The 13,608-nt window shown below is 33.7% G+C and overlaps 1 protein-coding gene across 3 annotated transcripts in view; it reads right to left on the reverse strand.

The window, feature by feature from the left end:
* Positions 1 to 1,329: 1,329 nt before the first annotated feature.
* Positions 1,330 to 13,608, reverse strand: part of ARK2N (arkadia (RNF111) N-terminal like PKA signaling regulator 2N) — a 141,756-nt gene continuing 129,477 nt past the window's right edge. For 2 of the 3 annotated variants that reach the window (XM_051969673.1, XM_051969670.1), the window contains 2 exons: positions 12,034 to 12,160; positions 1,330 to 5,428 (listed from right to left, as the gene is read on the reverse strand). In XM_051969673.1, the coding sequence (XP_051825633.1) occupies positions 5,239 to 5,428; positions 12,034 to 12,160 (317 nt within the window). In that variant the 3' untranslated portion in view covers positions 1,330 to 5,238. Of the gene's footprint in view, positions 5,429 to 9,066; positions 9,128 to 12,033; positions 12,161 to 13,608 lie in introns of all 3 variants that reach the window. The other variant, XM_051969672.1, reaches the window with a different exon arrangement.

A 13,608-nucleotide genomic window follows, 5' to 3' on the forward strand; every position in this document is an offset into this window, starting at 1 on the left:
CTTCAGTGGAAATAAGACAAGAGTGCTGGCAGATATCATATCTTAAGAAAACTAATATAGAGGTTCAATTTTTTAATAAAGGAAAAAATTTAAATCTAGGGTCTTCCTGGTCCATCTTCCACTTTGCCTTCCTCTCATAAATGTGCACTAAGTAGGAAAAAAGACAAACGTAAAGAGCTCAAGAGAATAAAACTTTCAGATATCAAAAATGTTAGTGCTTTTCTTTTATCGATTTCCTCCAATTTATCCTAAATCTTGTCTGTACATAATTGTCTATATGATCTATATGTGATCTCTTCCATGAGCTCCTTGAGAATTTTTTTCCTTTGGCTTTTTTTTTTTTAATCCTTGATACTTACTTAATACAGTATCTGACACAAAGTAGGCCCCAATAAATATCTTGTTGATTGACTGAAATAGAAGATTCTTTGACATTAAATAGGACCTAACTTAACATTTGGTAACAAAGAAATTAAGAAACTAAAAAACCAAGATGTTGTTAATAAGGAAAAAGTCCAGGCTATTTTTGAAGTGTTACAATTTTTGCTTCAATATCAAAAAGGAGTCATATAACTGCTCTCAGTGCTCTGGGAAGCAAAAACAGATTTCATCTCTAGCATCTGGAAATTAAGTGAAAGTGCCAAGTTCACTTCCCAGAAAGGTAAGGGACAAACATTTTATTACAGTACCAATCCTGTTCTCTGTAACTTCTCTGTAGATAATTTTAGGCTTTCAATGCCAAACAGAGCATTTTGTATTTGATCTTACAAGCACAATTTATTGGGGAGGGAAGAGGGTGGCAGTGACATGATCAAACATGAATCTTAGGAAAATTATTTGAGCAGCTGAATGGAAGTAGAGTGGGAAAAGACTTGAAGACCCACCAGGTGTCTTGCAGTAATCAAGGCATTAGGTGATGAGAGCCTGTACTAGAGTGATGGTAGTGACAGATCAGAAGAGGCATATTCACGAAATTTTGCAAAAGTGAAATCGCCAAATTTTAGGAGCAGTTTGGTTATGGCAGAGTAAAGGATAGTAAGAAGTCCAGGATGTCTTTCAAACACAGGAAAGATAGTGTTGCCCTTTACAGTAATAGAGAAGGCAGGAGGAAAACCTAGGGGAGGAAAAGTTCTATTTTGGACATATTGAATTTAAGATTTCTCCTGGACTCTAATTTGAGATGTCTGAAAGGCAGGTGAAAATGTGAGACTGAAAGTCAGCAGAGAGTTTGGAAATCTTGAGCTCTAAAAAATGATCATCAAAACTGGAGATACTGTAAACACTACCCTATTACGTGAAGCAAGGGGAAAAAAAAACCTCAGACAAATATTATTGTTTAAATACACTCTATTTTATTTTGTCTTAAAATAGTTTAACCTTTATGCTACAGACTTATTTCAAAAAACAGAAGGTCTTATCTTGCACCAAAAAATATATATATAACACTCTGTTTTATTATTTTTTTCTCAAAGACCATTAAATACTAGATGGAAACAAGAACTAAATAATGAATGTAAAGAACCAAATTTCTTTTAAAACTAGAGTTGCACATTTTAAAACATTAATTCTAAGCAATGATTTGTCTTCACTGCATCAAGTTCCAAGTTCAAACTCCAGCAACAGTAGATCTGTTAAACCACCAAGTGCATTGGTTCCTAGCCATACAATGGCTAACATTTCACTTTCCTGGTGAGAGGAGCAAAAAAAAAAAAAAAGAAAGAAAGAAAGAAGGAAAGAAAAGGGCTTTGTTGCTGCCCTTTGCTCTTTAAAATATAAAACAAAAACAAACAATAACATTTCCTAACTATCCAGTGATTGTGGGTGTGTTTTTTTTAAAAGATCACTACCCTTTAAAATTTGTTAAAAGAATAAGAAATATGTAGTGTTTTAAATAAAATGGAAAACAAACCCAACAGCATGAGACTAAGATACGTGATTATTTTAAACTATAAACAGTGCACAATCTGAGGAAGTTTGGTTAGGGCGCAGTTGTTTTTATATATACATGGAAGTCACATCATATACATACTGGAAAACAGGAATTTAGGGGTTCTGCTTATTTATTTATTTTTAATAGGAAAGACTAAACTATGTCCTCAGTTCCCTCAAACACCTCATGAGATAGGAAAAAGCAGGTTAACTAACATATTGTTTTCCCTCTCAGTTACCTACAGTGCTAACTTGCTAAAAATGATGCACATTACTAAATTAGGAAATCAGGAAAAGATTTGTATTCACAATTGGTACAATGATACCAGCATTATGGGATGCTCAACTGCAAAAAAAAGGGGGTCCATTTAATTTGGCCCCTTCAAATAAAATAAAACGCAAAAAAGAAAAAAAAAATTAGCAGATACCAAAAAGCAGCAACTACATCTTACAGGGCATGATCATACAATACATAGGTCATTGGTTCAAATTCTAATTTATTTTTTAAGTTGGGATAGAAACCAATCTGTGGCCTACCTGTACCATTTAGCACAAAGATAACTCTGAAAAGAGAACTGTCTCTGTGATCTATTGCTTTGGGGAATTTTTCCTATATTTTGTGCTACCAAATGAAAAATTCACATAAATAGAATGCCTTAAGAAGAAATTCCAAAAACCATCTAAATTGCTTTCTCACCATGGAATTTTGTAAAAATCAGAAGACTGCTTAAAAGTACATCTCCAGTTCTTAGGGGCTAGCATTGAAACAACTGGTGCCCAAAATCTCTGAAGAATCAGTATATAAAAAGATGGGCTCCAAATACAGTAGAAAAATGATTATAATGTTCATGACATTATCATCTCTCTCCTCTTCTTAATTCCTGGATCTCTATCTCCACTACCATTTTGTTTTGGAGACTATTAGAAAGTTTAGTCAGTTGGGATGTCTAAAGAGGGAAGGGGTAATGAGATTTAAAAGGTACCACTTGTTGAGAGGACAAAAGTATAAAGAGCTTAGGGTCAGTTCAACTCTCCTTTTCTTACCTAAAAAAAAAAAAAATATATATATATATACACACATACATACATGCATCTATATATATATGTGTGTGTGTGTGTGTGTGTGTGTGTGTGTGTGTATATATATATATAAAAATACAAATGAGCCTCCCCTCCCCCCTTCACCCAAGGAAGCACAAACAGATGCTTATGTATTATGTATTATATACTTAAATGCTATGCAGAGAATTTGTTGTAAATGGTTCAACAGTATATTGTTTCTATGGCCCATTTATAAAGGACTACAGAAATAACTTTATTAAATAGAACTTTCTCTGTAAAGTATTTACTTCAAAGGAGTTTTACAGGTGTCTGAGAGAATAAACAAATTTCAAGTGATATAGCATGACCCACCCTATATTCTTCAAGTTGGTTTCCTTGAAAACACAGATCAAGAATTGTGCATTCAGCTTGGCAAAATACTTTAAGCTAAGTAAATTAATAGCTTATAATAGCACAAAGTACTTAATAATGCCAAAATTAAATATGAACAGTCTGAGGACATTAACAGTCAGATTGGAATATGATTCTGTTTCAGCCTCATTTTTGGTTTTTGGTTTTGCCAAGAGGCCCACATACAGGATAGAATTAAGCTTCATAAACTGGAATTACCTCAAAAGCCTGAATCTGAACTGATGGAAAACAAAAGCAAATAAAAAAATATCAGAGAAAGGTGCTGATCAAAGAATATGTGATCAAAAACACATCCCAGATGGAAGAGAGCATTTACGAGCCCAAAAGTAGTAGAAATGATTCACTAAGAAACTATGCTTTAGTAAAAACAAGTATTTTAATGTTGGACAAATAGGGTCAGGGGGACTATTCTGACTGTGCAGTTCTCATGCATGCTTTTATGATAAGCAGCAGCCACTGATGCATTAAGGGCTACAGGTTAAGTAGCTTATCAACAGGTAAATTACCAAAAAATCAAAAAGGAAAGACTAAGAAAAACATAAGGTGAGGAGGTCATGAAAGCAACATCACTTTTCCTTACCTCTGTACATGGTGTTGTTAACAAAGCTATTGCTTTCAAGAGATGTGAACAATAAGTGAAATAAATCCCAGATACCAAGTAGCTTAACAATGCCACAAAAACCTCAACTTTGGCATTTCCTGAATTTTCCCTATTTTTAATTATGTAAAATCTAGAATGTTGCATCATGTGCTTCTTATGGCATATATTATTATTTTTTTAAAGGTAGGAAGGAGAAAAATACTAAGCACACATCAGTTCGGCATCAGTTTTTGTAATTAGCGCTTATTGGCTATGCCCTACATGGAGAGACTTGCTATGAAAGAAGGCACTTAACACTCTTGCCAAATGCCATGCAAGCTTATGAGTTACTATAGCCCTCCCAACTTTGGCCGCTGTCTCTGTTTCAGGCCAACGTAACGGGTTCCCAGTTTCACCTTTATATATTTTCCAGTTATATTTGAGTAGACTAGAAAAAAAGAAAAACCAATGGAATCAGAATGGAGATTTTTTTTTTTTCCATTGATACCAATCCTCCTCAGAAAAATATTATCCTGGAAGTTTCTACTAGTCAAGAAATTCTCATTTTTCAGAATTAAAAGTTATTGCAAACAAGGAATCAACAGAAGTCAACCTAACAGCATTTGTGATCACAACATCAGAGCAAAATCATTCAAGTTGTGGCAAGTCACCAGTCAGGAGAGTAGTCAGGAAAGGGAGCAGAAAACTAAGTTAAGAGAGAAACAGTAATGCTCCTGTTTTCTGCTTAAAAGGACATGCTGTTAACACATATGTCCTACTGAGTGCCAATAATAGAACCTGACTGAGAAATGTGCAAATGCCCTGGGGCAAGAGGGCCAGTGGGAAGTAAAGGAAGAACTGACCCTGTAGGGTATAATTTCACTCACAGAGAGAAAAATACAAGGCTCCAAAACCCCAGTTTAAATTCACCTTGTAATTAAACTAAAATTATTCTATCAGGAGTGAGGAAGGCAGAGCTGGATAGCATTTCCTCAGATTCACCGCATATAACTGCAGTTCTTTTTCCCATAAAATTCATCACTATCTCATTTTCCTAATGAAGGAGGGGAAAGAGTCCTTCATTTTCCTAAATGACTTTTAAAAGATAAAACCTCAGTGTTAGGGGTAATTCTCCACAAGTTTCAATTCCACAAATGCCAAAAACAGAGCTTCTGAAGTTGAAGCAATGACAATGAACTTCTGTGCCAAAGAGAAAAAGGAAGGGTACAGTGGGGAAGAAACACAGTGACATCGTATTACAGTAGGTATTTGCGTCTGCTGTCTTCATCCAAGGTAAGATCAACTACTTCCGAGGGCGAAGACCAATTCTGCTGGGGAGTCACAGATGTCCATGATTGTGTTTGCCGGCTGCTAAAATACTGTAAGCCTGAGCCATCCTTCCATGAAGACACGCTCTGAATCACACCACCTCTAGGATGTACACACCTACAGAAGAAATAACAAAAGCAAAGTTAATTCTGCAGACGTTTACTCTACATATTGTGATGTACAATGATGTAGTCTCAGTTGTATTGCCTGGTAACTTTACTACTATGACAAGTCTTATATGTACACTCATGTAATCCAAAACGTATCATGTGTGTATTTAACAGATATGATTTAGCATAGAAAGGTGAAGGATCACCATGCTGGACAAAAATGTATATATGTGTATATTCAAAACTTCTGAACTATCACAGCTCTGTCACTGGTCAACAGTCAGAATATGTCATGTCATTTCTGGGGAGACCCATTCTTTTTTATAATTGAGGGGGATCTGGCAAGGAATGACAATTCTGTTCCCTTCTCATTCAAGGGGTGATTTATTTTTTGTTCAGTTTTTGTTTTAAATATAATTTCAGATACTTGGGCCAAAAGATACATTGGATAAATTATATTGTTAAAGGGGAAACAATTAAAATCATAAGAAAATTAAGAGCTAATATTAACTCAGCTTTATACTCAAAAAACAGTGTCAGAGCAACAGAGGATGCATGCTTACCAATAATAATAATAACAATGATGATGATGATGATGATGATGATAACATTAACAACTACAATACCAATTTTGGTAATATGAATTAAAAGGCAATAACAGCAATACCATGACACAGATTAGATTTCTATAATGCTCTTCTTCAGTGAATACTAGAGTTTGCATAAGGAGGCAATTCCTAGTCCTAAAAAAACAAAGAATAAATATGGCATCTTTCTGTTCTATCACAGCCCATAGTTTCGAGGGGGACTAGATCAATGGAGTCTTGATTTACTGAATTCTCAAAAAAGTTCAGGTTGGTGGTACAGAACTATCCATCAAGAAATTCCTTCAGGGGCTATTTGGGAGAAAAAGAATCATGAACAGCTTGGATTTCACATTCCTTGAAAGACTCTCTAAGTTTCCCAGGCTGAAATACGGAGTCAGATATGAAGAGGGCAACTGGTGGAATCACCACCACTTGTGTCCTTCCATCTTAAGTACTGACCATCCCTAATTAAACTTAAATGAGATCCAACAGGTGGCCTGACTAGTGAGAACAGTGACCAGTGGCATTGGTTCTCAAAGCAGGGTTCCGAAGATCCTTAGACTATCTACATACAAAAAAATAATGTTGGGGCTCTTGGAACTTTCAGTTCTGAATGAATACTATCAGTCCAACCTATTTTAGCAAAGCACTAATACTAAGTTAGTAACAATAACCAGGGATCAATGCCAGAATTGACTCTGTGAGTAATTACATTTTAGCCTGAATACCAGAACTTTTAAGTTCCTCAAACAGGACTCTTGTTTCTTTTGGAGAATTAGCCTGAAAATTACTCCTCTGCCAAATGGTTTATTGAAGAACAATCTCCTCCTCCTCCTCTCAGTCAGAGTGGTGGCATCATTTAAAATTGTTGCCAAGACATTGTTAACATCCTTTCTGAAATTAGTGATTTAGCTATGAACCTTTTAAAGCTAATTCTACTAGAATCCAAGAAAACAGGAAGCACAACATCAAATTAATCAGCCCAGATTAAGTACTCCTAGTCTGACTGGCTAAGTCACAAAAGTTTTGATTTAAGAATCTTGAAACTCTCTCAACCTAATGATAGCTAAAAGTGTTGAATAAGGAAAGAGCAAGGAAATAATACAAGACTCAACAATGGACAAATATGAAAATAAGAGGGACCTGTACAGGAAAAACATATGCTTGAAAACTGTGGAATATCAATGAAATAATAAAGAGATTTTTCTCTATAGTTTCACACAAAGAGTATCTGTTATTGGGATGACTGAATTCATACCAGAGACAGTTAAAAGGTTATAGAAAAAATGAAGAATACACAGAAAAGAAGTGGCAAGAAAGATAAATGCTGTGAAGAGCCAACTTAATAACGATCATAATTTTATGGGAACCTTAATATAAAAGGAAATTTTCGTGTAGTTGGCATATTTCTTTGTGATATGGATCCAAAGATCAAAGAGCTAACTGAAATGCACCAGTCGAATGATTACTTCTTCCCATCTCCCACAAGAAATGCCTAGTGTCTCAAAAGTCTGAGTGCTGTTTGAGCTTTAATGATTTAAAACTCTACTAAGATTTTTGGATCACTCTCTTTTTATTTGCATGTAACAAGAGGAGGGGTGAGGAAAAAGCACAAGGCAATAAAACTTCTGAGTTTCACGCTGACATTAACTCACTTGACCAAAATAACCCATAAAACTTTCTTTAAAACTTTCCCCTATTTTAGAGAAACATAATCAACTTTATGTGCTTCATCCACTGGAATCAGTTTTTTTTTTTTTTTTTTTTTTTTAAATACAAGTTTCACAATGTTGAAAAGAAAAAGAAAATGCAAGGAATCCCGGTTCAGATTAGCTAACATTTGTAGGAAATAATACCTTAAAAACCAAACTTTTATGCACTTATTTAAAGACTATTTTATACTATTTTTGTGGTAATATTCCTATTTACTTTTCCTTCTACAACACTAAGTAATTGCTTGTCATTTTATGGAAATATTTCTGATCATGGCCTCCAAGTCTTCCAGTTTGCCTTCTTCAATTTTCACCATTTACCATTATTAGGTATCTTAACTTTTAGGAAGCCTTCAATTTATCATAAAAAAGTTTTCCCATTTCCCATCAATTATTTGGTTAAGGGCCTATGTTGTCATTAGTGTCGATGACTGAAGGTGCTAAAAGTCTGAGAGTAGATGCTAACTGAAATGGAAAGTTGCATAAAAGCATCTAGAAAAATTGATAGAGTTTAAGGAAGATGGGAAGGTTGGAATATCTCAACATGGCTCAGTGATATAAAACTCAACAGATTTTTCCTGCAACCATACTATTATTGGTACTGGTAAAACAGGAGTAAAACAATTTATGTAAGCTTATTTCCTGGGATCAGAAACTCATATATTTTATCAAAACAAGGCAGCAGACAAAACATTGAGCCCAATATATGGCTGATTAAGTTCCAGGCAACACTAGGAAAAATGATAATACTTTCATCCAATTAAAAGAAAAATCTTTAATTGTACCTTGATAATCTAAAAGATAATATCTCATACTGAAAACAAGTTATCTATGAAACACTATATGGAAATGATGATGTTTGGATAAAGAAAAGAAATTCAATGCATCAACCATCAACACAAAGCAGCCATCAGCTTAGTTTCATTCAACTATTAGCTCAGAAAGCATGCTTTCTAGTCTAGGACTACATAAAGGAAATGTGGAATCTAAATAAACATATCACAATTACAAATAAAAGAGCAAAGAAAGAGTTTAACATGCAAGGAAAATGAACTATTATATCAAATTTAAAAAACACAAACATCACAACCAAAATGACTCAATTCAAATACCAAAACACTTCCAAGGAGGAAACATGGCACCAAGCCCCCAGACTCAGAGCCACCACACCCCCCAAACACCATTCAAGAACAAAACCTGAGTTTCATAAACCCTCAAAACTCCAGTAACAATATGTAACATGGATAGGAAAGTACAATGAAAACAGGACGACTAAATCCAAACAAACATCTGACTGAGCATGCACATCAAACTAGAACAAAAAGATGTGGATCAAAACCTAAAACCTTTTTCCATGCGATAACCCTGCCAGAAGCCCATCAATACTTCATAACTGCAACCCTAGACCTGCAAGAGAAATAAATTCCAGATAAGATACAAGCAACCAAAAGGTGCAATTGTGACGCAACCAAAAAGAAATTCTCCCCAAAGCACTTCACGGCCCTTCAACCTTCGTGTTTAATATGGAAAACACTGAAAATAAAACAGGTTATAGGAATTATGGAAGGCTTAAAGGAAGTAGTCAATGAAAACATCCTGACAGCCCAAAGGGCTGTATCCACATGCATGTGCGTGGGATAGTTAAAATGCCTTGATTGTATTTTAAATGAAAAAACAAAAACACAGCACCTCTGGTGAATGAGCTCTGAATGCCATATTGTTTTTAAGATAGATTAGCCATTTATAAGAAGAATAAAATTTCTGCAGCAAATACATGTACAGATCAGAACCAAAGTCTCTTTCTTTATATTCCAGGCTTTAAAAGAACAAAAGGGAATGTACCCTGACAAAAGTGTTGTGAGATACATTGGCATTTTGCATTTACTCAATCATCTGAATTTATACAAAATCAAGACCATGTGTTTCTCACAATATACTTATAATCTAAGTAAATAAAGAAGAAAAAAAACCCATAGAAGTTACCAGGATTAGTAGAAATGAATGAACTTGTCTCTGATTTCCATAATTTTATAGAACTGTTGTGATTTTTTTTTTTCAATTTTTACTGAGAGTCCTGATCTTCAGTTTAGTCAGTACAGACAAATAGTGTTTAGGCATGGAAATAAAATAAGGCATTATGATGGAAGGAGGATTGAAAAAGCAAAATAGAGGAAGAGAGATAGTTGAGATAATTTAGGTTTCTGGACATAGAAAACTATGAAGAAACAGCAGCCCCCAAGATAGAAATGAGTTATGGTAAGAAAGGAAAAAAAAAAAAAAGGAAAATTAGTAAGGAGTAAAGGTAAGAATAGAGAGAGTACTATTTTTATTGGGAACTGAATAAATTAAAATTTGAAGTATTAGACAAGAGGAAGTCAATTAAGGAGATGTGTGTTGATGGTATAATTTATGATAATTCTGACAATGTCATTTCAAATGACATAAAGGAGAAAGTAAATAATAGGGAAACTAAAATTTAAATAATAATAATAACAACAACAACAACAACAACAACAACAACAAAGATATTTAAGATGGAATTAGCTGAGCCTAAACAAGTCTGGATGGCTTGAAAGTGAGATTTTAAATACAGAAAAATTTTTAGAAGGAATCATATAAAAATGAGAAAAAGAGGAACTCATTACAGTTAAATACCCTAAGGATAATAGCTAAAAAGGCATGAAAGATTAATATGAAAGAAAATGATGGGAAAGAATACAGCGATATGAAGAAAAAATGATTAGTTCTAACTTCTCCCTAGTAAAATCAAGTTATCAAGGAGACTTTACTAAAACATCATTAAAAAATGATAAAAGAAAGAGGGTAAACCTAATGGGAAAATGTAAAATATGAACAAGAGAAACATGCCAGTTGAGAAAAAGAAAAGATAAGCAGATAATGGAGATATTTTAAAAGCCAAAATGGGGGAAACTACTACATAAGAAATTCAGTATAAAATAAAAAAGAAGTGGCTAAAATCAATTCTGACTGTCAGTAAATTGTTCAATAGAATTCAATGGAGAAGGAATGGTAAAGACAATGGAATTCATAAAGGAAAAAAGAGTGGAAAAAAAAACCTTAGAGATGCTTAAGAAAGCTAAGAATGAAGTGAGAAAAAATAAGATACGCAAAATACAAGTGCTAAAGCAATATGTAGACTCAAAGAAGATTCATGATGTCCTCTGAAGAATTCAGTCCTGGCCATCAAGGAGAAAATGCTGTATCAAACCCTAAATGCTGAAATTCTAACTTCAGCAGAAGAAATCTCACTGCAGCAAGAAACTGATTTATCTGAAAGATCAATTCTACACTAGCTCTCATTACATACAGATCTCAAAAAAAATTTATCTCCAGTAAATGGAGATGATATATGTGATATTCCCTCTACTTCAACTTTATGTGAAACAAGGAAAGGAAAGTAACTAGATTACGTTTTCTAGGCTTTTCTGAATATTCCAGATCTCTGTAAAAGCTTAGTGGAAACAAATAAGCAAAGTCTACCATGTACCAGGCTAACTATGCTAAGAGCTTTACAAATATTAACTCATGATCAAGTGAAAAGTAATAGAATATCAAGCTTCTTGAGGACAGGGACAACTGCACTGTCTTTGTATATGCAGCACTTAGCTGGCACAGAAATATGGCACTTAACCATAAAGGTTGGTGTAAGATAAAACAAACTGACTTTTATTTTTATTTATTTATTTTTTATGAAATATATTTGAGAGTTTAAAAGATAAGTTTAAATTTTAACTGTCAGTATCAGTTAAAAGAAGGCAAAACTGAGTGATAAAATAGAAATTTAAAAAATGATGGTGTTACTTCATTTAAGTATAAATATAAAAAAAGAGAAGGTTGTAACATTCTCTCAGGTCTCAGCTTTAAAAATAGCCCTTTTGTTCAGTCACTTTAGTCATGTCCTTTAAGAATTGAAAACTAAGGGGGAAAACAGCAGCAATAATCCACATAGATATACAGGGCATCCCAAAGATATTGAATTTTAAAAGAAAGGCAATTGTATTAGTTGATCTGTCAAAAGGTGAAGCAAAATTGTACTATACTCCCAAACTTAGAAACTTCTGCATATTTAACCAAAAAACATCTCATTAGGAAGAAATAGTTGACAGACAACATCCACTACTCATTTAAATCAGACCATTTGGCCAGTCCTTTCCTTAATCTGTTTTCTTGGGAGAGAAGAATTTTAAAGTTAGGAAAAGGAGGTATTTGGCTTTAGGATTGTTTTTTTAATCCTACTGAAAAAAAAAAAAAAAAACCTCAAAATTTAAATTGCAACAAAATTACCATCCTACCTTGCATGTTCCTGAACTCCCACAATCTCTACTTCACTGTCTGAAGAGGCAATATTAATCTCTTCATTGAGTTGTGCATTGCCAGAAGTTGTTTTGTCACTTGTAAGGAATCCTGGATCCAAATGACCTACGAGAGGAGAAAAAAGCAAAGCACTATAATTTGACTTTTCACAAATAACAGAAATTTCTTGATAAAAATTTTTAGTCCAATCTCAATCACACAATCAGTTACTCAGTTAGAATAAATTGCAATGGTGCTTTAAAGTTTTTGAGATTCAATTTAGCTTGCTTTAAAAATATTCCTCAGGACAGCCCTACCTCTAAGCAGAAATTTGCCAAGGAAAATGTTGGACTGATTCTTTAAAAGAAAATAAAGTTCTAATCCTGAAAAATGTTAGTGGTGACAGGAAGAAACAGAATAATAATTAGAATTCATTACCAATGTTATACTAAAATATTTTGTGAAAGTTAGATATTTATGTTTTTCAAAAGAATGAACCTTTAGCAATACTGTAACAAACTCTAAGGAGGAATGAAAGATTTCTTTGGTCTTTTACACATTTTCTAATGACAAATACTCATTTTTACATATAACTTATAAGTTTATGAAGAGCTTTCCTCAAATTCATCTCATGAGATCAGCAGAATTATTCAAGAAAACAAGGGCTCAGAAAAGTGATAAATTATAATTCCATGAGAATAGAGACTATGTCTTATCTAAACTTATTTCACTTAGCATTTGTACAATACTCTTAACTCAAGTGATCTTTCTAAATTAAGATGGAGCAAATAAGTTTGATTTTATGGAGTTTACTTAAGATTGCAAATAGAAAGGAAATTCAAAAGTAATGACCTTTCTTATCTGATCTAAGACTTGTAAGTTCATAATAATGTCTCCTTTTTCTGGCTAAATACCTATTAATAATAGCAGATGTAACAAACAATTTTATAACACTATAACTGAAATATGCATACTGTTGAAATATCCATCCTATCTCCAAAGTCTTTTTTATAAAAATGTGAAATTTTATGAAAAAAGTCTTTAGAACAAAATTCTAAAGCATTCAACCACAATAAATGCTCAAAGCCCACAATTAATGACTTTTTACTAGTAGCTGTATAAGTGAATTATGCTTTGCACTCTTCAATTTTCCAAGGACAAGTGTCTATGGAATAAGAAACACCAACAAAGGAGCAAAATCAATTCCTGGATTACCTCAGAGTTTTTGGGTTTTCCAATTTGTCAAATTTGGCCGTTACCACCTGCCACCTTTCTACCTTCACAGATCCACAGGATCTAAAACTTGGAAGAACTCTCCAGGGGCCAATTAGTTTAGCCTCTGTACACAAAAGAACCACCATTACAGCATGTTAAACAAGTCCATTCCAATTCTGGGCAGCTCTAATCATTAAAAAGCTTTTTTTCCTGACTTCATGTTTAAATTTGCTTCTTTGAAATTCCTGCCCATCAATCCAGGGCCAAATAGATGAGGTCTAATCCGTCCCCTACATGACAGTCCTTCAAATATTGGAAGCCAACAATCATACCCTTCCTGTGTGCTTTTTTCTTAACTC

Source organism: Antechinus flavipes, chromosome 1, assembly GCF_016432865.1.
Source record: "Antechinus flavipes isolate AdamAnt ecotype Samford, QLD, Australia chromosome 1, AdamAnt_v2, whole genome shotgun sequence".
Lineage (NCBI taxonomy): Eukaryota > Metazoa > Chordata > Mammalia > Dasyuromorphia > Dasyuridae > Antechinus > Antechinus flavipes.